Below are 25,686 nucleotides of genomic sequence, written 5' to 3' on the forward strand. Positions count from 1 at the left end.
GCATGAATAATCTTAACAGTCTCATATTACTCATTTAGGACAAGGTACCCAGAATGTGTGCATGCTCTGCCAGCGGTAGCAGGGATAGTGACAGTGACCCGGACTATGGAAATAATGGTTTTGGAGCTGGAAGGGGCAAGTTAGTGAAAGCAATGAAGAGCACCACCCCAGGTAACACCCGCCGGGTCCCCAGGAAATTCAGGGAGCCTCTCTCTTGGGTACCCTTCGATCATGCCTTTCACCAGGCTCTGTTTCGACCTCACTTAGATCTTATATCTTAGTTCCACGTCTCTCCTGAGATCTAATTTCCTGGTACTTACGGAACATTGTCTACGCGCATCAATTTGTTTTCTGGTATTATCTTAATGACATTGCAGTGCAGTCTGAAAGGATTTTATTTCCAAATCTGGCGTCTCCCAAAAAGTCTCCAATGGAGTTATCTTCGTAATGAAGGGATGGCTATAAAGATAACTTTGTTCTTAATTACACACTTTGGCAAGTTAAATCACCCCATGAGCTATGGATGGGGTGTTCCAGGCTCTCTGCTCATATCATGCTCTGTAACTCTGGACCTGTTACCCATTATGAGCAGGTCTGTTTACTAGGCTCAAACTCCCTCGCATTATTTTTATTTGAAAGAGAATTTGCACTAGAAAAGCGTTCATCCTGAGGCATTTAAAAATATAAATAGTCAGATGGCATTTCCTTACAGATATAAGAGGACAGATGACCCCTAATGCAGAGTGTGATCCAGGATCTGCTTTTCTCCTGATCCACTGTGGATTATCAGAAGTACTTTAATGAATCAATGGAGAATCATTCTTTCCATACTAATCAACTTTTATCAAATACTAATTTGGCAATTATCTGTTGTAACCATGACTGTCCTTTTTAAAACAAGTCTGGTATGTTACTTTTGAAAAAAAGAAATTACCTAGTAATTGTGTGTGTGTTACCAGTTTTCCATTTGTCTTGGCATTTGTGACATGTAGGGTAAGATGGGCGTGTGAGAATAGTCATTAACCTGAGCCTCCTTTTTGTTCCTTGCATCCTACAAATCACCAGAGAGGCAGGACCAACGGGTGGATCCTGCAAAGACTTACCAAAAGGAAAGTGGCTAATGCCCCTGGCGTTTTAGTGAGGCTGTTGTCCTTGTAAGCTCTCAGGGGTCTGTCAGTGTCCCTTTGTTGTAACAGTTAAGGGGAAGGGGAATTAATTGTCAAGGGTCCTTCTCCATGAAGATGCTGAAGGCCAGGCCAACTGCTAGTCTAGCTCCTCCCTTGCGCTTAACATGGATCCACAGTGAATAACCTCACCTCGCTGACCCTTAACTGTTCTTCCTGGCTCTAATTTCATACATTTATTGAACAAATACTTATTAAAGAGCTCCTCTGGGCCAGCTTTCTGGCAGTGAAGGAAGGAACAAAGATCTCTGCCAGGCAGTAAAAGATAGATATTTGTTGGTGGTGTTTAATTGCTAAGTTGTGTCTGACTCTTTGCCACCCCATAGACTGTAACCTGCCAGGTTCTTCTATCCATGGAATTTTCCAAGCAAGAATAGTAGAGTGAGTTGCCATTTCCTACTCCAGGGGATCTTCCTGACCCAGGGATCAAACCTGTGTGTCTTGCATCTCCTGGTTGGAATAAACTAGTAAATGAATATCTTTTGTTGAAAGGAGATATGGAAGAGACAAGTAAAGCAGGATAGGATATGGAAGAACAGGACTGCTCAGGAGTGGTGGTTGGTGTGACCAGAGCAGGAAGAGGGGGCTCAGATGTTAAAATTTCAATAGAGCAGTCTGAACAAGGCTCACTGTTGTTGTGTTAATTACTCTGTCATGTCTGACTCTTTGCAACCCCATGGACTGTAGCCCTCCAGGCTCCTCTGTCCATGGGATTCTCCAGGCAAGAGTACTTGAATGGGTTGCCATTTCCTTCTCCAGAGGATCTTCCTGACCCTGGGATCGAACCCGGGTCTCCTGCATGTCAGGCAGATTCTTTACCATCTGAGCTACCAGCGAAGCCCAAGGCTCACTGAGAAGGTAGTATTTGAGCAGAGATGTGGAGGAGGAGAGAGTGAGCCCAGAAGACATCTTGGGGAAGCACATTCTCAGCCCGGGAACAATCAGTGCAGACACCTTGATGCTATGGCAGAAGGAGGATGTTGGAAGACTAGGAGATGAGGTCAGATGAATGGAGAAGGGGTCAGAGCTCTTGTAAGGCCTTGCTCACCTTTCTGAGGACTTTGCTTCTCCCCTGAGAGCCATCCATGGGGGCCTTTGGGCAGTCTGAACAGAGCAGTGGCATGATCTGAGATGCTTTCCAAGGACCACTCTGGCTGCTATTTTGAGAAGACTGAAGAAGCCAGGTCGACTTATCCAAGCAACATGTGTTAGTGGCTGAGACCAAGGTGGTCCCTGTGAAGGAGTGGGCAGCACAGGCTAGTAATAGGACTGTCTGTAGTGACCAGCATGTTCTGTATCAGCTCTGTCTAGTACCATGGCCATTACCCACACAGGACTCAGGAGTTCTTGCAGTGTGACTAGTGTGAGAATAGAACTGGATTTTTTCATTTAATTTTTTGCCATAGTTTCTCTAAGAGTTCCATTTTACTCTATTTTGTTTTTATTTTAATTAACTTTAAATATTAATAGCCGGATTTGGGACACTGTACAACACAAGGAGTGACAATGGTCTCATTCCAGTTCTAATTAAAAATACAACATGAGTGATTGATAGATTGGAGGTGGAGTGAAAGAAGAAGCAGGGTCGAGGGTGGCTCCCAGGTTGGGGTCCTAGAAAGGACAACCCTCTGCCCACCGTAATGAGAAAACTGAGGTTGCGGCTTGAGGAAGCTGATCGGTAGTTGATGCTAAGTTCAAGGTGCCCATCAAGCAAGCAGAGATGTGAGTATGTTGCCCACCAAGATTCTTGGCCTCCTTCATCAATAGAAATCGATCAGAGGTCAGATAAGATATTCAAGCAAGGCTTTGTTAGGGTTCCTGCTGCAGTAGTGGGGAGTGAGAACAAACCCCAGGCTCCCTTGCCCACTCCCCAAGGAAGGGGGCAGCCTTGTTCCTTACATGGGGTGAGGGTAGAGGTGTGTCCGGGAGTTGAGCCAGAGGGATGGCTTGGGTGGCTTGCCCACCTCTTAGATTGTGTTGTGTGCAGGAGGCATGCACAGTACCCTGCTTTTGCTCCAGGCCCTTTGTAAGTGGCAGTGGGGTTTTTTGGTCTCTAGCTGATGTTCTGGAATCTGTCCCTAACTGCATACACATGCAGTTATTTTTAGTCCTTTATAGTTTCTCTGTACTTTGTTGCCCGAGGAGAGGTATGTCCAGGTGAAAGCATTGCAGCACTGCAGCAACGGGTCCCAGGTCCCAGGTCTCAGATAGGTGGTGGGCTGTGTGAGTCTGGAGTTGGGCAGGTCAGGTCTGGTCTGGAGAGGTAATTGGATGTCAGTGTGCCAACAGAATCTAAGGTCCTGGGTCCCGCTGAGATCAGGAGGGGGCCAGAGAGGAGAAGAGGGAAAACAAACAAAGGAGACTGGACAGGAGCCAGCAGTGAGCAAAGAGGAGGAGCGTGTGGCATTCCTAAAGCTGAGTGGAGAGAATGTGTCAAGGAAGAATACCATGGTTCAATATGCTACTTGCTAAAAAGGACACAGGCTTCATATTGAGACCTGTCTCTTACTCTGACAGTGGGATTCTGGGGGTAGGAAGTGGGGGTGGGGGAGGGATGGTCTAAAGGCAGTTTGAAAACATCTTCAAAAAGGAAACAAGATTAAGACAAATTGATTCTGAATGAGGATGACATACCTGAGTATGAAAGAAATCACTTTAGGGTCCAGAGTTTTAACCTAGCTTGTTTAAATGAGGTGTGCAAAGCAATACAGAATACACATTAGGTGATGGCTATGGACCTTGGTGGACAGAGAACTTGCTCCTTTAACTTTTTTTCTTTTTTTTTTTTCCTACTTCACTGCAAAATGAAGCGAGTCTCAGCCTCAGTTTTTTTCTCTCTATCTTCATAGTGCTCATCCTCTTTCCTCCAACCAGAACAAATCCCTATTTGAGAGGTTTCTTTCACTCTATCGCTATAGCCTCTGGGCCCATTGGTGCTTCTTGGGAATAAGATGCAGAGTAACCCTGGAAGCAGCACAACCAGCACAAAGATCAGTCCCTCTTGCCAGGCATCTGCCTTCTGTCTGTAAAATGGGACTTGTTGCCAGAGCTCTGTCATCTGTCCACCCTGACTGATCCAGCCACCCCCAGCCGCGGCTAACGTCAGTGCTGCCAGAGACAGAAAATGTGTCCAGACAGCTGGCGTGGCTCTGGGTGTGTGCTGGCTTCCTACAAGCCTGGAAAGGGGCGTTTAGGGTTGCTGCAACACCAGTAACTTTTTGGGTGTTGGCAAAGTTGATAAGAAGATTGAAACAAGAGAAAAACACAGAAAGGAGTGCATGCCTTATGTAGGTAGTAGAGATTTTCTTTCCTTTGGAGACACAATTTTGTCTTGCCTTTATCTCCTTTGTCTTCAAGATGAGATTACCCTTCCCCCACTCCTCCCCCACGAGCTGGTTCACTCTTTCAGTAACAAGTTTGTAATAGAGATTCCCAACCCGCAGGATGGAATTTTCCATATCTTAAAGCCTTAGTGGAAGTTGTCCCAGAGAGTTGGCCTTTCTCAAACATACCGTCTCTCCCTGGCCCACTGAAATATCCCTCAGGTAGAGGAGGGTACCTGCCAGTGGCAATCTGTCCTCCAAGGCTTCTAGAAAACGGGCACTCAGTGGCCTCTACTTCTTATGCAAAAGAGTCCTACTTTCTAAAACGCTGCCTATGGGCCCTTAAAGGACTCAAGTAAATACATGTCTTTACTTTCAAAGTTGGTTTCTATAGTATGACTTTGAAATATGTGTAGAAAGCCCAAGTTGTTAGCAGAGAGGCAGCAGCAGAAGCAGGATTTAGGAGCTGGGTAGGTGGCGCAGCGGGTGAAGGAGTGGGCAAAGTAAGTTTGTGGCTTTGTTTCCATGGAGCTATCTGTTCTAAATTGCCGTGTTGGGCATAACAAACACTCCTACCCCCTTCCTGCAGGTAGGACCTGGGAGAAGGCAGGAAGGAGCCAGGGACAGAGGTGGGAAGATGAAGGACAGAGAGCAGACCAGGGCCAGAATGTGAAATAGGGACGGCCCAGCAGAGTTGCAGCAGTGAAACTCAGTCTCCGTGAGGAGGAGCGAGGAGGAGTCTCACACCTGGCTGAACACTCTGGATCTCACACCTGAAACAGCAATTTCTCTAAGACCCCTCCACTAAGTGTTGGATTCATCCATCTGGCTGCCCACCACCATTACCTACCCTGCCAGGTATCTCAAGGGCAAAAATCCTGTCTTAGCTGATGGTCTCACCATTCTTTTAGTACAAACTATGAAGCTGGAAGTTTTCCTAGACTCTTCCTTCTCTTGCCTCCACCTCCTGGCAGTCTGAAGGTTCTGCTGGCTTCTTGCTGAGCTGCTCCTCACACCTACCCATTCTCTAGCCTTCCTGCTGCTACCCCAGTAGTGCCTTCATTTGGTCAATACGTCCACTGCCTCCTTGCGCACCTCCCTGCTCAACTCCCTGCCTGTCCCATTCATGCTGCCACAAAGTATAAAATCTCATCATATTCTTCCTTAGCTTAAAATCTTTCTTATTCACAGACAGAATCCAGTGTCCTCCACTTGCAAGATTCACAAAGCCCACTTTGACCTTGCCTTTCTGACTTCATCTTTCTCCATTTCCTGTCTTAAACTTTGTTTTTGTTGTTCAGTCGCTAAGTTGTGTTCAACTCTTTTTGTCCCCGTGGACTGCAGCACGCCAGGCATCCCTGTCCTTCACTATCTCCCTGAGTTTGCTCAAATTCATGTCCATTGAGTCATTGATGCCATCCAACCTTCTCATCCTGTGTCACCCTCTTCTCCTCCTGCCCTCAATCTTTCCCATTATCTGAGTCTTTTCCAATGAATCGGCTTTTTGTATCAGGTAGCCAAAGTATTGGAGATTCAGTGTCAGTCCTTCTAATGAATATTCAGGGTTAATTTCCTCTAGTATTGACTGGTTTGATCTCCTTGCTGTCCACGGGACTCTCAGAAGTCTTCTCCAGCACCACAGTTTGAAAGCATCAATTCTTCAGCACTCTAGGCATCATTGAAATGCTTGTTCTGTCCTGAACACATGATGCCCTTGGGGGCTTCCATGCCTTTGATTTAGTGGTCTTGCTTCCTGGAATGGCTGTTACTCCAACACCCTTCTATTCTAACCTTTATGTAACTCCTACTGTGTCTTTAAGATTGAGAGTTCAGACTTTACCTCCTCCAGGAAGTCTTCCCATTGCTCCTCCATCAGCCATGCCCAAGTTACTCATACTTGTCTGTTCTCCTGCCCTACCCTATATTTATTTGTGTCCCTTGCCCCTTGAGATTATATTATTTCTTTGCATATTCAGGTGTCTCATTAGTGCCGAGATTGTTTCTTATTCATGTTCTGCACTTAGCACAGGGCCTGGTACAACATAAGTGCTGAATAAATGTTAAACAGCTTCCTGAGTATTGAATTAAAATGCAGCACAGGACTGGTTAAGGCCTTGTTAGCTCCTTATGCAACATCCATCATCCATTTGGGCCTTTCTTTGTACCAGAGAAAGAATGACTCAGAGCAGCTACCTATAGAAGGAAATTCAATAAGAACATTTCTCCTTCTCTGGATGGTTATGCTCGAGAAATCGGTAAATCCAGTTTTCCAATTTTTCTCAAAGGTGTAAATGTACTTTAGCTTTCTCTTCCATGATGATTCTTCATGGGGACTGTTGGAGGCATATCAGACTCCTCTGTTTTGTTTCTTTTAAATGGTTGCATGTCCCCTGGCTTGATTTTCATAATCTCTGCCCCAGTGTGGGAGTTACTGTCACAGAGAGTCCCCTCTTCCTGAATAAACTGCACCATACCCTTGAGACCTGAAAGAGACATGTAATGGTTGAGAACCTTCAATTTTGGGATATTTGTTCTGTGAAAATCTCCACGTTGCATTAGTTAGTGGATGAACAGTATTGACAGAAAGAACAGAAGCAAAGAAGAGAGTTGAAACGAGTTCATCTGGTTTATTCAGCTCTTAATCTGTATCCAGGCCAGTGCTGGACACTGGGGATTGAGGACAGGTTAGTGACACAGCCCTGATCCCTGAGTGCTTCTAATCAGACCTACAGATGCAAAACATCAGCTGAGATAGGAGCTGGTCAAGAACCCTAAACAGTTGTGTTCTGCTGCCTAAGGCCATGCTGTTGGCTCCTCAGGGTGAATAACCAGAATTTCATTTCCTTTTAATTTTTCACAAATTGACTTCCCACTAGGGTCTACAGATCACAGAGTCCTGAACTTACTTTCATGAGCTCTCCCTCCCACCTCAGGCCCCACAATCTCAAATACACAAATCAGGTCCACTGAGCAAAGCTTCAGAATCATGGTCCCACAACCCCCAATGATGTTCCCCTAATCGAGCCCCAATTCCCTGAACAAGAAGTACATTTTATTCATTTCAAGGTGATTGCATTCAACAAATTACAAAGAGTCAGGGCAGTTGTATTAAAAACAGTTGGTTTTGCAGTAATTAGAAAAACACAAGGACATGATGACTGTGGACCAATATTAAAAGAGACGCTGAAGGATAATGGCTCCAGTTCCTGGTTAATTCCTCAGCTTGAATATTTCGAGATTCACAACTAATTATGCAGAGATGATGAATTTTAAAGATGCTGCCACCCTGTCTTGCCAAGGCCAAGGACTTTGGCTATTAATAGAGCAATCAGATTTTGCTATATTGTAGAGAATTCACGCAAAGTTGCATCTATTTTAAAGCATTCATCTGGCACATGACTTAAAGATGACAAATCGTTGTAATGTGCAAAATCAGCATTGGGTTAAACTAAATCCAAACTCATTATAATCATTCTAAGTTCCCCCAGGAGAAGTCTTTTGTTTGAAATGGACACCACAAGTAAGAGCTAGGACACCACAGGTAAGAGCTATCTTTAGTCCTTCCTGGATCTTCTGTCTTATTTAGATCATTTTAAAGATTAGCTTTACATTTGACAAACCCACCCTGACCCTAGTGGAATGAACACATGCAATAAAACACGAGGGACTTGTGTCCTAGCATTAAGCTTTCCTGGATGACAAATGGAAACTCCTGACCATGTCAAGCAGGCTGTTCTTAGACCCTTGCCAGAACCAGGGTCTCAGATTTCTCTCTGTCACTATTTGTCCACCACGGCTCTTTCAGCTGTTACGATTGGGTTTGCAGTCTGCTGGTTTTTGTTTTTTTTTTTTTTTTAAGTGGAGAAAAGTGTCATGCACAATAACAAAACAAAACAAAAAACCCCACTAGCTTCTAAAAACCACGTGGTCAGAAGCTAACCATCAGAAAGAACCCACTGTGTCCTCAGACAGGCTTGAAAAGAGAGGCTGCGATGTGACTTGCATTTAATTATTAAAGCTGCATATTGTGAGGCCCTTAAGAAAGCAAATGTCACGATGGACAGAATGAGTTTACCCTCCTGTCGAAAGAGCAGTGTGCCGTGGCAAAGCCGTCGCTCAATTAAATTGGACTGCGGGATACAGAGGAGATGGAGACCAAGTCTGGAGACCCTAATGAGACATTTTGGAGGGAAGAGATACCAACCCCCCAGAGTTTGTCACTCTGTGATGGATGTTCTCCCCTCCCCCCACCACCATTATCGCAGCGCCCCCCAGCACTACCCATTACAGCCCCAAACATTTAAACAGGAGCTTGCAGAGTAGAATTTCAAAGTGCAAAGCAACTCCCTGCTTGTTGTGGAATAGGTGGGGGGCGGGGGGGGGGTGGCAAATGATACAGAATGCTGTGCAAAATAGCAATCTTTCGCTGCCAGGACTGAAAGAAAGCTGGGCAATGGATCTAAATAAATAAGCCATGAATTGGATGTCATTTCATGTGTGGAAATGTGTGCATGCCCTCAGTCTCGGGCAGGGGGAGCAGAAGGAAGTGGAGTGTGGTAAACCTCCAAGGCCTCTTACCACCCTGCAGCCTCCGAAGAGTGCCTGGGATGACTTTTGTGTAGAGCTTACATAGAATCCAAGGAATACCCCCACTGTTCATACTGGGTCGTCTAGCCCCGTAGCTCTCAAAGCGGGTGATTGTGACACCCAGGGGACATTTGGCAATGTCTGGAGACACTGTGGGCTGTCACAACTCGCTGGTGGGGAGAGGCTAGCTGTCTGGTGCATGGAGCGCGTGGATGCTGCTAAACCTCCTATAAGGCACAGGGCAGCCCCTAATAACAAAGCCTTGTCAAGCACAAGATGTCAGCAGGGCCGAGAAGCAGCCTAACAAAATTAACCCCTGGGTATCGGAAATGTTCGCTGGGAGGCACAAGCTGTCAAATACTTGCACCAAACTATAACAGCAGAGAAATCCCCCTGCCTCCGTGCATTTGCCTCAGGCCTGGCCCAGCTGCCTGATTGGGGGTCAAGATGTACGCCCTCTTCAAGGGGCTTCAGAAGGGACATTCGTGCTCCTGTCTGGGCCTCTCACGCTGGCCTGTGGAGCCTGTTCCATGCTTCTGTCTGAGTGTCAGGACACTGCAACCATCTGAAGTGCTAACACAGAGCACAGATTGTTTAAGGCTAATACCCATTAAGTCTCTTATTAGTATTTCATTTCTGTCTCTCAGAGAACATGTGCCCTGAGGAGGCGGAAATCCTTTACAGACTTGAAAGTTACCCGAGGACAGTTAATCCTCAGGCTGCTCTAGTAAAGTAGGTAAATTGCAATTAGATGTTAAAAGAAGAAAAAAGCATCTTCAACAGGTGTTTGGAGTTCCTGGGGGACCTCAGAGTTTCATGCTTGGCTAAAAAGCACACAGTGATATTTGAAAAGGGCCCCTTGCCAGAACTTTCCACAGAATGGTTAAGACTAGGAAGATTAACATAAATCTCAGGAATAAAAATGCTGGGTCAGTAGAAGGAGCTCTGTTGAAGAAATGGGGTCTGTGGGGAAAAGAAAGGGCTCGGTATTCAGGGAAAATCTTTCTAGAGGTAATTATTAAAGTTTGAAAAAAGAGAATGTGATATGCAGATCTTTGAGATGTGGGGAGAAAAGAGACAGATGCATTCTAATTATTTAGAATATTTTGTTCTCAGACTTGAAGAAAAATGACAGACACCATTTCTCATGTTCTCGCACCCCACTCACCCCTCCTCAACCAGCCAAAACCCTAGAAACATATCTTGTACTATACAACCAAGCAGATGAGCTCAGGGAAAAAACAGGGTTCCCTTCCTAACAAGCAACTAGGAATTTTTCCAGGAAAATGTCAAGTATCATTCAGCAAATCATACAACTAGTTGTTCTCTGTGAACTTTTTAGAATTTAGAAACCAAGAGCCATGGGCCATTTGGCGAAATGTGTGGGACATGCCTGTGAGTGAGAGTTAGGACACTTGTGTTCTAATGAGTACACTTTGTGGCCGTGAACCAGTAACGTTAGCTTTTCTGAGCCTTTGTTCATCTGCCGTCCAACGTCCGCCTTGCCTCCTTCTCGTGGAATAGTTCAGATTTGAAAATAGATGTCACAAGGCTTCCAACCTGCAGAGTGCTAAATAAACATGAGTGGAATTGTGTTAAATATATTGAGGGAGAGAACAATTCCTAGAATTTAAGGTTGAGGTTATCAGAAAAGGGGAGGAGAGCACATGGGCCTAGGAAACTGTGGGCTGAAATAATGTTAGGCTACAGCCTCAGAAAGATTATAAAGCCCCCTCATAACTTAGCCAGGGTTATACAGTTTCATTAAAGGAAATATCATAGTCTCTTTATCTGTTGTTAAAATTCAGCCTAAGTAAGAAAGAACTGATTTAAACTTCCCTGAAACAAGCCCAGTAGCATCCTCTGTCCTTTATTATTTATTTTCGCAATGAGTAGCAATATCCCAAGCTATCACTCAGGATCGTTGTTTCCAGGTTCAATTACATGGGACCCAAGAAATATGGTGAGGCTGGATCAGGTGGGGAAAAGTTCCATTTTTAATTAGACCATGAATTTTATTATAAATGAATAAATCAGCATACTCTTTAAGGAATTTAATTAGAAAAGGAGACAGCATTCTTTCCATGGTATTGGCCAAGCTGGCTCTCAGTCTTGGGCAGGCAGAAAAGGTTAATGGTTGGCTCCCAGCCGCCCCCTGATCAGCTTACTCACCTGTTTATGAACCCCTACAGAAGCATCATAAACGGTGTTTTCTTCCACCTTCATCTTTTCACATTTTTAAAAGCCTTCCTTTTATCTTGGTTTGTTTGGCCCATCCAGGGCTATTGTCTCTTTTCATCCTGAAGTGTTCCCTCCACACCGCCCCACTCCAGAAACCTCTAGGTATCTTCCTGAATTTTATTAGGACTCCATAGAAAGAGAGGTGACAGGATCAGTATTTTTAGGGAAGACCCAAAGCTATGCTAACATTGTCCATAGTGCCCACAGGATCTTTGAGATGTGCAGAAGGACTCAGTTAGCCAACTGGAAGAAGCATGCCTGTGTCATCTTGGACCATAACTTACTTAGTGATACTGAGCAAGCATCTCCCTTCCCCTCATTTGGCCCATCTAGAGCTAGATATCTTCCAGATCCTCCTGCCCCAACCAGGCCTGATGTTCTATCACTACAGCCTGTAAATAAAGACTGTAGTGACTTGACATCAGGCTTCAGGCTTCAAGATCCAGCAGTCTCGGGTATTTGGAAAGCTTCTCAGAGTTTTCCTCAGGTCTCATTCTTCAAAATTTGATCTTATTGTTTTGATCACAGAAGCCACTTCCCTACTTCGGCGCCCCTTGCCTCATGTAGGTTAACCATCTTTATGGCTTTCTTGTTCATCCTTCTAGTCTTTCTCTGTGCAAATCAAGGAAATGCAAACAAATACTTTGTATACAAAGTGAAGCAAACTGTATAATGTGCTTCATCTTGTTCTGTTTTCCTTCAATTCACAATATATCCTGGAGATCACTCCATGTCAGTACATAAAAGTCTTCCTCCTTCTTTTTCACAGCTATGTTGTATGGCTGTACCATAATTAATGTAACTAGTCCTCTATGGAATGGATTCCAGATTTAGACTTTGAGTCATAGTATAAAAGCATTTATTGTCAGAGGAGTTGGGCTGTTTTCACATCCACATGTGATCAACATGCCTGGTCCCCCAAAGCCTCACCATCAAATTTAAGGTCAAACTACTGTGCCCTGCCAGTCTTCCATAGGAAAAATGTAGTGAAGAACAGTGTGGTTTGAATTTTATTTATCTTATGAAGAGTAAGGCTGAGAACTTCTGCTTAAATCTACTTAAATATCATCTGTATTTCTAAATCTGTGAATCATCTGGGAGTGACCTTTGCCCAATTTTTTATTGAGTTACGTAGGTCTTTTTCAACACCACTTCTAAGAGCTTTGTAAAATTTAGGGAGACTATTCCTTTGTTTGTGATACAAACTGTCCATGACATTCACAGTTTTTTAATTTCCCTGTGACATCACTTTGGATGTTCTTTGCAATAGATTTTATTTTCTTTCATAGGGTCAAGTCCATCAGTCTTTTATGATAAGCCTCTGCACACTGCAAATTTATTAATTTTAAAAACTCATGTTTTTTCATAGTAACCCAGACAGTGTGTATTTTTGTCCTCACATATGGATCCAAACTTTTCTTTTTGACTATCCAGTTGTCCTATGTCAGTTTTGTATCAAAGAGATACTTTAAAAAAGAGAAGATCAATCAGTTTCTTTTATGACCAGCTGTGAAGGAGACAATTTTGTAACTGAGGAAAAATGAAAAGATCTTAGTTTCTTCTGGTACAATAATTCAGTTGGCCAGCCTGATCCTTTCAACCCCATATTCTGTGTCAGTCATTTCACCATCAGGCCTAATTAATGCAAAAAGAATCTTTTGACCCACAGCCAGGTGAAGGAACATCCTTTGTTTCCAAGGGTCTCCTGGATGAATCATAGAGTGTGCTGTCCTATTGTGACTAATTTTTGGAGGCTATTACAGGCCTGAATATGTGCAAGGAGAGGAAGTTGAGTGTGCATGAGACGGCTCCTAGGACATTTGGGCTCTCCTTTGGCCTTGCTTTTGGTGGACTCTGCTCGTGCTTGTTGGGAACTCATCTCTTAAGTTAAGTGCTGTGGGCATTGGAAAGGAAGCATGAGGCATGGTCCTGCCCACACAAAATTCACAGTCTAGTAGTAACAGTAGAGAGAAGTTAGAAATTTTAAAAGTCACTAACAATAATAGCAGCAGCATATAAGTAAGTTCCCTAAAGTATGGTTACAGACACCCCACCCCTGCTCATGCCTCTTTGTCCCACTTAAAATGCCTTCTCAGTAACCTAACATTATGGACTCTCATAGGGTCTTATTTTCCTGTATCAAATGAAGACTTGTTTTCCACATTTCAAATGGAGTGAACCATCTCAAAGTCAAAACTCTAGATCTGGGCTTATATCCTTCTCTGGGATTCCACAATCCTCTTGTTTCACCATGACCATCAAATCACTACTATGCCTGTCTACCTCCCTGCTTGTTTCTTAACAGCAGGAATTGTGATCTTTTCCACTGAAGCTCTGGCATATAAGAGCTTACTGAACGCTTCTTGAAGGGCTGGGTGTATGAATGGTCTGTGACTCTGAGATTGAGTGCTAACAAGGATTTACAGCAAAAGGCAAGAAGTAGTCATGCTATCTCCATGAAAGGGACTTTTGGGGCCAGTCTTGAATAATGGATTTTGAGTTGGCATAAAGGGGAAGAGAATTTCTCCTTGGACCTAGTGAGGGAATTGGGGAATGAAGAGAGGGTCCGAAGAGGACAGTGACAGTCAGTCTTCCCTGTAGGTACAGCATAACAAAGGTCACATGGTTTTATAAGAGTAATTTATATAAAGGTGATGCCAACCTGCAGTGGTTGTGATCTTCCTGTGCCAGTGAGTTTGAAGGTGAGCTAGAACACATGTGATCAACAGGCTTGGATTTGCTATTACTGTTCCCAGAATCTGCCTTTCAACTTGAATCTGTCCTGCAGCCTTTGCTGAAAAACAATAATCAGAAAACTTGCCTCTCTCTCTTCTTGCTTTTCCTCTCCATTTGTAATAACCTAGAGTACAAAAGTGTTAGAAGAGAACTCAGATGTTATGTTGCCCATCTTCTCTCTCGCTGGAATGTAAGCTCCTCGAGGCCAGGAATTTCAGTTTTGTTTAGTGCCATAGCCTGAGAATTTCTTGCACTCAGTGGATATTTATTTGATAAATGAAGAATGATTTAATCCCCCTTATCCTATTCAAGACCAGGAGCTGACTGTGGCTCAGATCATGAACTCCTTATTGCCAAATTCAGACTTAAACTGAAGAAAGTAGGGAAAACCACTAGACCATTCAGGTATGACCTAAATCAAATCCCTTATGATTATACAGTGGAAGTGAGAAATAGATTTAAGGGCCTAGATCTGATAGATAGAGTGCCTGATGAACTATGGAATGAGGTTCGTGACATTGTACAGGAGACAGGGATCAAGACCATCCCCATAGAAAAGAAATGCAAAAAAGCAAAATGGTTGTCTGGGGAGGCCTTACAAATAGCTGTGAAAAGAAGAGAAGCGAAAAGCAAAGGAGAAAAGGAAAGATATAAGCATCTGAATGCAGAGTTCCAAAGAATAGCAAGAAGAGATAAGAAAGCCTTCTTGAGCGATCAATGCAAAGAAATAGAGGAAAACAACAGAATGGGAAAGACGAGACATCTCTTCAAGAAAATCAGAGATACCAAGGGAACATTTCATGCAAAGATGGGCACAATAAAGGACAGAAATGGTATGGACCTAACAGAAGCAGAAGATATTAAGAAGAGATGGCAAGAATACACAGAAGAACTGTACAAAAAAGATCTTCACGACCCAGATAATCACGATGGTGTGATCACTGACCTAGAGCCAGACATCCTGGAATGTGAAGTCAAGTGGCCTTAGAAAGCATCTCTACAAACAAAGCTAGTGGAGGTGATGGAATTCCAGCTGAGCTATTTCAAATCCTGAAAGATGATGCTGTGAAAGTGCTGCACTCAATATGTCAGCAAATTTGGAAAACTCAGCAGTGGCCACAGGACTGGAAAAGGTCCGTTTTCATTCCAATCCCAAAGAAAGGCAATGCCAAAGAATGTTCAAACTACCGCACAATTGCACTCATCTCACACGCTAGTAAAGTAATGCTCAAAATTCTCCAAGCCAGGCTTTAGCAATATGTGAACCGTGAACTTCCAGATGTTCAAACTGGTTTTAGAAAAGGCAGAGGAACCAGAGATCAAATTGCCAACATCTGCTGGATCATGGAAAAAGCAAGAGAGTTCCAGAAAAACATCTATTTCTGTTTTATTGACTATGCCAAAGCCTTTGACTGTGTGGATCACAATAAACTGTGGAAAATTCTGAAAGAGATGGGAATACCAGACCACCTGACCTGCCTCTTGAGAAATCTGTATGCAGGTCAGGAAGCAACAGTTAGAACTGGACATGGAACAACAGACTGGTTCCAAATAGGAAAAGGAGTACGTCAAGGCTGTATATTGTCACCCTGTTTATTTAACTTATATGCAGAGTACATCATGAGAAATGGTGGGCTGGAAGAAGCACAAGCTGGAATCAAGACTCCTGGGAGAAATATCAATAACCTCAGAAATGCAGATGACACCACCCTTATGGCAGAAAGTGAAGAGGAACTAAAAAGCCTCTTGATGAAAGTGAAAGTGGAGAGTGAAAAAGTTGGCTTAAAGCTCAACATTCAGAAAACGAAGATCATGGCATCCGGTCCTATCACTTCATCACAAATAGATGGGGAAACAGTGGAAACAGTGTCAGACTTTATTTTGGGGGGCTCCAAAATCACTGCAGATGGTGACTGCAGCCATGAAATTAAAAGACGCTTACTCCTTGGAAGGAAAGTTATGACCAACCTAGACAGCATATTGAAAAGCAGAGACATTACTTTGCCAACAAAGGTCTGTCTAGTCAAGGCTATGGTTTTTCCAGTGGTCATGTATGGATGTGAGAGTTGGACTGTGAAGAAGGCTGAGCACCGAAGAATTGATGCTTTTGAACTGTAGTGTTGGAGAAGACTCAACTGTAGTGTTGGAGAAGACTCTTGAGAGTTCCTTTTACTGCAAGGAAATCCAACCAGTCCATTCTGAAGGAGATCAGCCCTGGGATTTCTTTGGAAGGAATGATTCTAAAGCTGAAACTCCAGTACTTTGGCCACCTCATGCAAAGAGCTGACTCATTGGAAAAGACTCTGATGCTGGGAGGGATTGGGGGCAGGAGGAGAAGGGGACGACAGAGGATGAGATGGCTGGATGGCATCACTGACTCGATGGACATGAGTTTGAGTGAACTCCGGGATTTGGTGTTGGACAGGGAGGCCTGGCATGCTGCAATTCATGGGGTCGCAGAGTCGGACACGACTGAGCGACTGAACTGACTCAACTGAACTGATCCTATTCTTATTCATTCTCTCCTTCATGACTGTACAAATCAGGCTATTCCATTGGAAATAATTCTAATTATTAAAACATTTTAATTGAGATTTTCTATCCCATACACTGGTGAGGGAGGAGGACAGGAGGATCTGTGTGCCATTTGGGTCACACAGTAATAATAGCTGGGAGAATCTTGATGGATTGTGGATAAAGACTACACTCAGCATACACTCAGGAGAACCATGAAATCCAAAGTTCTCTTTGGTATCTGACTCACAGTTTGCTAAGATAGTGGATAAAAGAATGCATATCTGTAGGAATGCATGAATGAATGAATGGGTCAGCCAGCTATACTGGGAAATATTCATGAAGGATTTGGAGTCAGGACAACTTGAATTAATATCCATAGCATGTGGTATCACTGAGCTTCTCTGAGCCTCAATTTCTCATCCATCAAATGACAATAATAATGCTTAAATGCAAGATTTTAATGAGACAGTATATGCAGCATGCCTTTTTGAAAGATGTCCTTTAATTCTGGCTATTGTTATTGTTATAAATTAATTTACAATAAAGGCTCAGTGAGGTACCGCTCTGGTACGGAAGGGTGACAGAAGCCTGGAAGGGGTTCAACCCAGACACTTTGCTCATACCTAAAATGTCACATTGGAGGGTTTTCAGAGAGAAAAGGAAAACAGAGTGGGACTGGGGGTCCCCATGTCCACCTCCTGGACACACCTTTGTCCTATGTTTATTATTAACAGCGCTCATGTGTTTCTGGACATTTAAGTAGCACAAGGACTGAATGTGTTGTTTTGTTCATTGTTGCATCTCCAGTGCCTAGAACAGTGCCTGGCACGTAGGAGGTACCTAGTCAATGCTTGTCAAATGAGTGAAAGGCATTACTTCTGAAATGAACTATTCTCTTCATAAAAACTCAGTTGGGTTTTCAGAGGAAAGCATAAAATGAACCAGTGTCTTAGAATTTCCCAGTGTCTTTCTCAAAAGTAAAAAAAGGTTTTTTTAAAAATTATCACGTCAATGCCACAGAATGTCTCTTTGGAGTGCAAAGTTCACACGCATAATGTGGTTAAATTACAAATGTTATTCAGTATAATACCAGTTGGATCATAAGATGAAAGAAATTATGGGCTAAAACAGCTCTTTAAGATCTGCATTCAGAAAGCAAAATGAGTTTAATTCCTTGGTTCCAGAGGAAGATGGTATTTAGCCTGGATAATACTTCAGGATTTACAACTATGTCAAATTATACTTTTCCCTTTTTTTTTCTGATAAAATGTACCATGCTGTATAGCATCATTTTTAAAAAAGGAATGTGCTGATGATTTGGGGCAGGGAGGAGTGTTCCACCTTTCAAAACACTGAACCTTGGGTCTAAGAACACAGGTTTTTTAGAGTTACATTTGAGGGGGAAATTAGCCTGAGGGTCTATGAAAAGGATGTATAGTTCTAAAAGAAAGATTCTTTGATCAATGATGAAGTAGTGATGATAGGCATTCTAGTCTTATGGCTCATTTTTAAAGGGACTATTTCAGTGTTTCCCCATTTAGGATGATTGTTTTTTGTATTTTTTTGTTGTTGTTATTTTTTGGTAGATTAACTTTATCATGTTAGAGAATTCTATTTTAATCCTAGTTAACTAAGAGGTTTTTTATAAAATCATATATTCATGTTGACTTTTATCAGAGAGTCTAGATGCATCTAATGGGATGATCATGTGGTTTTTACCTTTAATCTCTTAATGAAGTAAAAGATATTTATACATTTAAAAATTAAATCAGCCTTATATCCTTGAGATAAACCCAATTTATCTATAATATAGTAATATTTTATATATACTGATCCATTTAATTAGTTAATATTTTGCTTATGTATTATTAAACCATTTAACTATTTATTGCTATTTGATTTATTATTAACCCATTTTATTAAATGGGTTGAAATGGCTAAGTGGTGTTATTTTCCTGTGCTTTCTTTACCTTGTACTTTCTTATACTTTACTATCAAAATAACACTGGTCTTGTAAAAATGACTAGGTAGTACTCCCTCTTTTTCTGTTCTTTTTAAGAAGTTGTATGGGTTAGAATATCTTATCCTGATATTTTCTTTGTAAGAATATTATTAATGATGCTTTAATTTCATTAATAGCTATAAAATTTTTCTGGGTTCTTCATCTTCTGTCAGTTCTGATAAACTGTGTAATGTTTTATGAGAATATATCTCTTTGTCTAAGTTTTTATGTTTATTGACATAAACTAGCTGATTTATTTTGCTTATTATCATTTTGGTCTCTAGTACATATACAGTTACATTCTCTTTTTGTTCATAATATTATTTAATGTTTCTTTTTGTTTAAATCAGTCTTGGCAGCGGTTTGTAAACTTTGCAAGTCTTTGCCAAAAACTAATTTTAACTTTGCTCAATCTATTGTTTTTAAATTTTATTTTATTGATTTCTTTCCCTATTTTTATCATATTTTCTTTCACCTTTGCTTAGCTATTTTCTCTTATTCTGACTCTTTCACAAGGGCATTTAGCTAGTTCATATCTTATGTTTCTATTTCTTTTATCTCTTTCTTTTTCTAGTGTTCAAGCATTTTTTTTTTCAGACTTTTTAAAAAAGATTTTCTCTCCTCTTTTGTAGCATTGTTTCTCTCTTTCAATTTAGATGTTATGGACATGTCCATTAAAAAACACAAAAGAACTTATGTAAAATCTACTCTACTAGAAATAATAAGGAATGTTTTGCAAGGTGACTTAATATAAGATCAGTATTTTGAAATTTTATTGTATTTTGATTTAACAGTAACAATAAATTAGAAACATGACTTTACAAATTCCTTCTGAACTGAAGGAAGAGAAAGATTTCTGAATACAAAAAGCATTATTGTTGTCCAGTCACTAAGTCATGTCCAACTCTGTAACCCCATGGACTGCAGCATGCCAGGCTTCCCTGTCCTTTACTATCTCCAAGAATTTGCTCAAATTCATGTCCATTGGGTTGGTGATGCTATCCAACCATCTCATTCTCTGCCATCCTCGTCTTCGTTTGCCTTCAGTCTTTCCCAGCATCAGGGTCTTTTCCAGTGAGTCTGTTCTTCACCTCAGGTGACCAAAGTATTATAGCTTCAGCTTCAGCATCAGTCCTTGCACTGAATATTCAGGGATAATTTCCTTTAGTATTGACTGGTTTCATCTCCTTGCTTTCCAAAGGACTCACAAAAGTCTTCTCCAGGACCACTATATGTGTGTGTGTGTGTGTGTGTGTGTGTGTGTGTGTGTGTACACATATATGTATATATGTGCGGTATTTATATGTGTGTATACATATAAATATTGCATTTATATCTTGTGTTCATATATGGTTCTATATATATCTACATATACATGCTTCTAAGGTATTTTTTAATACACACACATGCATGCATATGCACATATAAGAGGTATGTAGATAAAGGTAAAGCAGTGTAAACTGGATACTAGGATAAGAAGATCTAGGTGGTAATCCCAACCCTGTAACAATGGAGAAAACACTCCTCTCCTCTGGATCTCAGTGTAAAATAAGAGTGTTGGGCTAGATGAATTCTGAAGTTCTACCTGGCTTTCAGAAGTTTATGCTAAAATGTGGACATCATCAATTTTAAAGACAAGCTCTTGGGTCCTCCTTTTTCTTCATAATTTGTTTCATCAGTTTAGTTTAGTTCAGTTCAGTTCAGTTCAGTCACTCAGTCATGTCCAACTCTTTGTAACCCCATGGACTGCAGCATTCCAGGCTTCCCTGTCCATCACCAACTCCCGGAGCCTACTCAAACTCATGTCCAATGAGTCGGTGATACCATCCAACTGTCTCATCCTCTGTCATCCCCTTCTTCTCCTGCCCTCAATCTTTCCCAGCATCAGGGTCTTTTCAAATGAGTCAGCTCTTCGCCTCACGTGGCCAAAGTATTGGAGTTTCAGCTTCAACATCAGTCCTTCCAATGAACATCCAGGACTGATCTCCTTTAGGATGGACTGGTTGGATCTCCTTGCTGTTAAAGCATCAATTCTTCAATGCTCAGCTTTCTTTATCATCCAACTCTCACATCCATACATGACTACTAGAAAAATCATGGCTTTGACTAGACAGACCTTTGTTGGCAAAGTAATGTCTCTACTTTTTAACATGCTGTCTAGGTTGGTCATAACTTTTCTTCCAAGAAGCAAGTGTCCTTTAATTTCATGGCTACAGTAGCCATCTGCAGTGATTTTGGAGTGCAAGAAAATAAAGTCTCTCGCTGTTTCCATTGTTTCCCCATCTGTTTGCCATGAAGTGATGGACCAGATGCCATGATCGTAGTTTTCTGAATGTTGAGTTTTAAGCCAACTTTTTCACTCTCCTCTTTCACTTTCATCAAGAGGCTCTTTAGTTCTTCTTTGCTTTCTGCCATAAGTGTGGTGTCACCTGCATATCTGAGATTATTGATATTTCTCCCAGCAATCTTGATTCCAGCTTGTGCTTCATCCAGCCAGGCATTTCACATGATGTACTCTGCATATAAGTTAAATAAGCAGGGTGACAAAATACAGCCTTGACATACTCCTTTCCCGATTTGGAACCAGTCTATTGTTCCATGTCCAGTTCTAACTGTCGCTTCTTGACCTGCATACAGATTTCTCAGGAGGCAGGTCATGGTGGTCTGGTATTCACATCTCTCGAAGAACTTTCCACAGTTTGTTGTGATCCACATAGTCAAAGGCTTTTCTATAGTCAATAAAGTAGCTGCTGCTGCTGCTAAGTCGCTTCAGTCGTGTCCAACTCTGTGCGACCCCATAGACGGCAGCCCACCAGGCTCCCCCATCCCCAGGATTCTCCAGGCAAGAACACTGAATTGGGTTGCCATTTCCTTCTCCAGTGCATGAAGGTGAAAAGTAAAAGTGAAGTCGCTCAGTCGTGTCTGACTCTTCGCAACCCCATGGACTGCAGCCTACCAGGCTCCTCCATCCATGGAATTTTCCAGGCAAGAGTACTGGAGTGGGGTGCCATTGCCTTCTCCACAATCAAGTAGAAGTAGATGTTTTTCTGGAACTCTCTTGCTTTTTTGATGATCCAACAGATGTTGGCAATTTGATCTCTGGTTCCTCTGCCTTTTCTAAATCCAGCTTGAACATCAGGAAGTTCATGGTTCACATATTGCTGAAGCCTGGCTTGGAGAATTTTGAGCATTTCTTTACTAGCGTGTGAGATGAGTGCAATTGTGCGGTAGTTTGAGCATTCTTTGGCATTGCCTTTCTTTGGGATTGGAATGAAAACTGACCTTTTCCAGTCCTGTGGCCACTGCTGAGTTTTCCAAATTCCTCCCAGTATTTGCCTCATAGAGGTAAACACCTCCTATTTCAGAATTTGATGTCACTAGGGCCTTGCAAGCAACTTACATTTTAAATCTGACTCAAATTTTCAATGTAGGTTATGATTACAAAAAAGTTCCCAAGGAGGGGAAGAGATTCAAATATATCAAATGATGTCAGTAGTTGTTAGATCAACTCACATAAAAACTGAAAATTAACCTTTGAGTGATTAGACCGGAGGGAGAGCATAGAATGATAAGTTGGTTTTCTAGTTAGAGAGGGCTTAGGAAAGAGTAGAAAGAGAGGAATTAGATACAGTAAGTATATATAAATCTTTCAAGGTTTTTATTGTAAATGGTATAAATAAATCATGTCACTGGAGAAGAATTTTTTTTTTTTTAGATAGGAAAAATGACTACACAGTGTATGCTGAAGAAAATAATCTAGTAAAATTAGGAGCAAAACTGATGCTGTAGGAAGTGTGTACAAGTAGAGGGGCTGGCCTTAGATAGGAACATGTGTTCATGCATGATAACTAGGAGGCAGGAGAATTTATGGGCAGATGGTATTAGATACGAATGGGACCTTGTGAAAATTCTCCTCTGCTTGCTTCCATTTTCTCAGGAAAATAGAAAGCAAGGTCATCAGCTGAGAGTAAGAACTGGTAAGAAGGTGTTGAAATTTCAGAGAGGATAAAGTGTGAGATAGTCTCACATAGGGGAGAGGGAGAGCCAATAGGCTAGAGAAATTGAGCAGGATTGTCTACTTGACGTTAGGAATTATGAATTAAATGAGACCAGCGAATAGGGTTGTGTGTTCATCTACATCCATATGCAGCAGCACGAATGAAAAATAGCCAGTGAGTTGGACTTAAGAAAGTTAACTCTTTGCCAGGTGGTACCACAGAGAAAAGGGCAGTGGAGTTGAGAGCACTTGAAAGGAAGTGATTACAATGATGAGCCGTGAAGACAAAGTTAGCTAAGAATGGAAATGTTGACATGAGGAATATAAGGAACCATTACAAAATTGTAGAATAGATGATAAATTCAAATCAAAAGATTGTTGAGCTTAAGTATTAGAAGGAATAAGCTGGTAAAAGAGGAGATTGGGAAGTTTGAAATTGAGGTTCAGGAGAAGTTGCATTTGATGGCAGTGGGTGTGGGTGGAGGACCAGTCCTGTGGAAGACCACAGCCAGGGCATTCAAAGAATTATCTTCATGGACATTGAAATCTTCAAGATTTTTAACTAGAGTTACATCACAGAATGTGATAGTATAAGCTAAAATCATCAAGGAATTAGAGGAAATGACCAGGAGATCCATAGATGATTATAGCAAAGATGGGAAATAAATGGCAGTCAGAGGACATGAAATTCCATCCTGAGGCAACAAGGAGGGGAAGGAGGATTCCTACTCCACCTCCAGGACCAGTGGTACAAAGGGGATAGGGAAGAAAGTAGCCACCACTTGAGAGGGCTTCATGGGAAGCCATTTCCCCAGAGAAGAGTCAGATTTCAGTAAGAATTAGAAGATGAAGTGGGTGTTCAGAGAGGTTGAGGGTATATAGGTAATGTTTCTATTTGTTTACTTCGAGTTTCAAGAGCACAGGGGCAGAGGAGGGATAGGAGAGAGATTCTACGTGAAGTAAGACCCAAATGAAGATGAGGGTCAGGGGATGATGAATCACCCCAGAGTTCTAAGTTTTTGTGATTACTGATACATACACATGTATGAGGCTTTGTGAGATTAACCCTGAGATTTCCAGGAAAATGATAGTGGCAAGACTGCATATCAGAGGGCAGACTGGAGGAGAGGGAGATGTCCTTCCAGAAGTGTGACAATATGGAAACCCCCCCCCCCTCCTCTAATCCTTCCAGTAAGCTCAAGAGTAGGGCGTTCTTATCTGAAGTATTTTGCACTAACCCTCCATTTCTCTCCTGCCAGTGGCGGTATGGAGGCCAGTGGAGGAATGGTCTTACTATGAGCATTCAGAGCTCCTGAAGATGTAGAGATCAAAAGATGGATGTTCTCACCACTCATGATGGAAAAGTTCTTAAAATATCTTGCATACAGAGTAGAGGCAAATGAAAGGATTTAGTTTCTTTTTTTCTAAGTGTTCAGAGTAAAAAGACAGTTGACTTGACATGTGCCTGGTTTATCATTTGGAATGTAGCCTTAGGTTAGACCCCAAAACACAATGATGAAAACCAAGATAGAAATCTGTTTCCTTCTCCATCTCAGGCCAGAGGTAGGAAGATGACTTCTGTGGTGGTGTTCCGTAAAGTCATCCAGGTACTCGTGTTCCTTTCATGGGTTACTTCACCACCTGCTGGGGTGTGATTCTCATCCTTATAAACCAAGCTGACTCGCCAGCACCTCATCTGTCTTCCAGCTCCCAGGAAGGGAGAGAGAGAAAATGGAGGACAAAGGTACCCATTTTATGGATACAATCTAGAAGATACATATATCACTTCATTCAGAGCCACTGGTCAGAATTTAGACATATGGCCATGCCTAGATGCAAGGGCACCTGCAAAATGTGGCCTGTAGCTGGGAGGCCAAAACCCCAATTAAACCTCAGAAAGTCCAATTATTAAAAGGAAAAATAGGATATTAGATACTGGGTGACAGTTAACTCTCTATGTTACTGATGTGACCACATAAGAAAAAGGAGTAACTTTAATAATCATATTTTGTAACTAGCATATCAGAACTTAGACATCTAAGGAGTACCAGGGGATTATATATTTTTGTCAGTAATGCTAAATTTGCTCAAAATACTATTAGAGATATAAAAACTATGAACTATAAAAAAAATGCAATTATAGAATTTTATAATGAGATGATTTTACTCATACAGCTTATTCCCTCATGAATTATTTATTTTGGTGTCCCTACACCTGTTAATGTTTACACAAAATAAGTGTTTAATGAATGAGTGACTCAGTCAATCAATCTTGTATTCATTTCAACTGACTGAGGAGGAAAATCCAACCCATTGTTCAGAATGTTGTTTGTGTTCCCTTAAAATGGATGTTTTCATCCACTAGAGGTGAATTTGGTTTTTGGAATCAGCCCATCATTATTAAGACACAAATCTGGTGAATCCAGGCAATAACACCATTTATGGTCAAAAACAAAATATGACATGTAACTTTGAAATAATGAAGCTAATAATCTGATTCTAAAAGCAACTTCAAAAGAAAAATTCCCACAGAATAAATTTATGTATGCCAAGAGGACTTGAATATATTGAAAAGAACAGTGTTTGAATACTTACATTGAACATGTTAATTACTTTAAAATTTTTCAAAACATTGTGGAAATCTGGTAATAACAAATACCTTTTATCCTCAAATGGTAACAGACTCAGACTATATATCCTAGAAATTACTCTGCACCTGAGAGAGTCCTACCCTGAGGTTCTTAGACCCATAGTGATCCTGGAAGGAGGTAATAGGGAGGCTTGGGAGTCCCAACTAAAGGAAACCTCCATAATGAAACTGAAGGGCATGGAGGAGACAACGTGGTTCCTGGTGATGCTGGTCGGGAGAGAGGCAAGATGACAAAAAACAGAAAATACAAAGACTCAAAAATCAATAAGTCTTCTGTAGATGGTGTGAACAGCCTGCAATTTCCCGCACACTGTGTGAGCCTTGGGGACTGGTTGGAGTCAGAGTCCAAACTCTTAGGGGAAGATAATTGTATCTCTGGAGTTTTCTTGCCCTCAAGGTTGACCTGTTTATGGCTTGTTAGTCCTGCTTCCTTTATCTCTTTCCCTGAG

The 25,686-nt window shown here is 41.8% G+C and overlaps 1 protein-coding gene across 5 annotated transcripts in view; it reads left to right on the forward strand.

Annotated features, from left to right (window-relative positions):
* NCKAP5 (NCK associated protein 5) overlaps positions 1 to 25,686 on the forward strand; it is a 1,209,945-nt gene that overhangs the window by 1,133,602 nt on the left and 50,657 nt on the right. Inside the window, exon 18 of one of the 5 annotated variants that reach the window (XM_025261907.3) lies at positions 39 to 171. The exons of the other annotated variants lie outside the window; for them this stretch is intronic. Within the exon in view, the coding sequence (XP_025117692.3) occupies positions 39 to 171 (133 nt within the window). The remainder of the gene's footprint in view (positions 1 to 38; positions 172 to 25,686) is intronic. 5 annotated transcript variants of the gene reach the window in all.

This window comes from Bubalus bubalis, chromosome 2 (assembly GCF_019923935.1).
Source record: "Bubalus bubalis isolate 160015118507 breed Murrah chromosome 2, NDDB_SH_1, whole genome shotgun sequence".
NCBI classification, from domain to species: domain Eukaryota; kingdom Metazoa; phylum Chordata; class Mammalia; order Artiodactyla; family Bovidae; genus Bubalus; species Bubalus bubalis.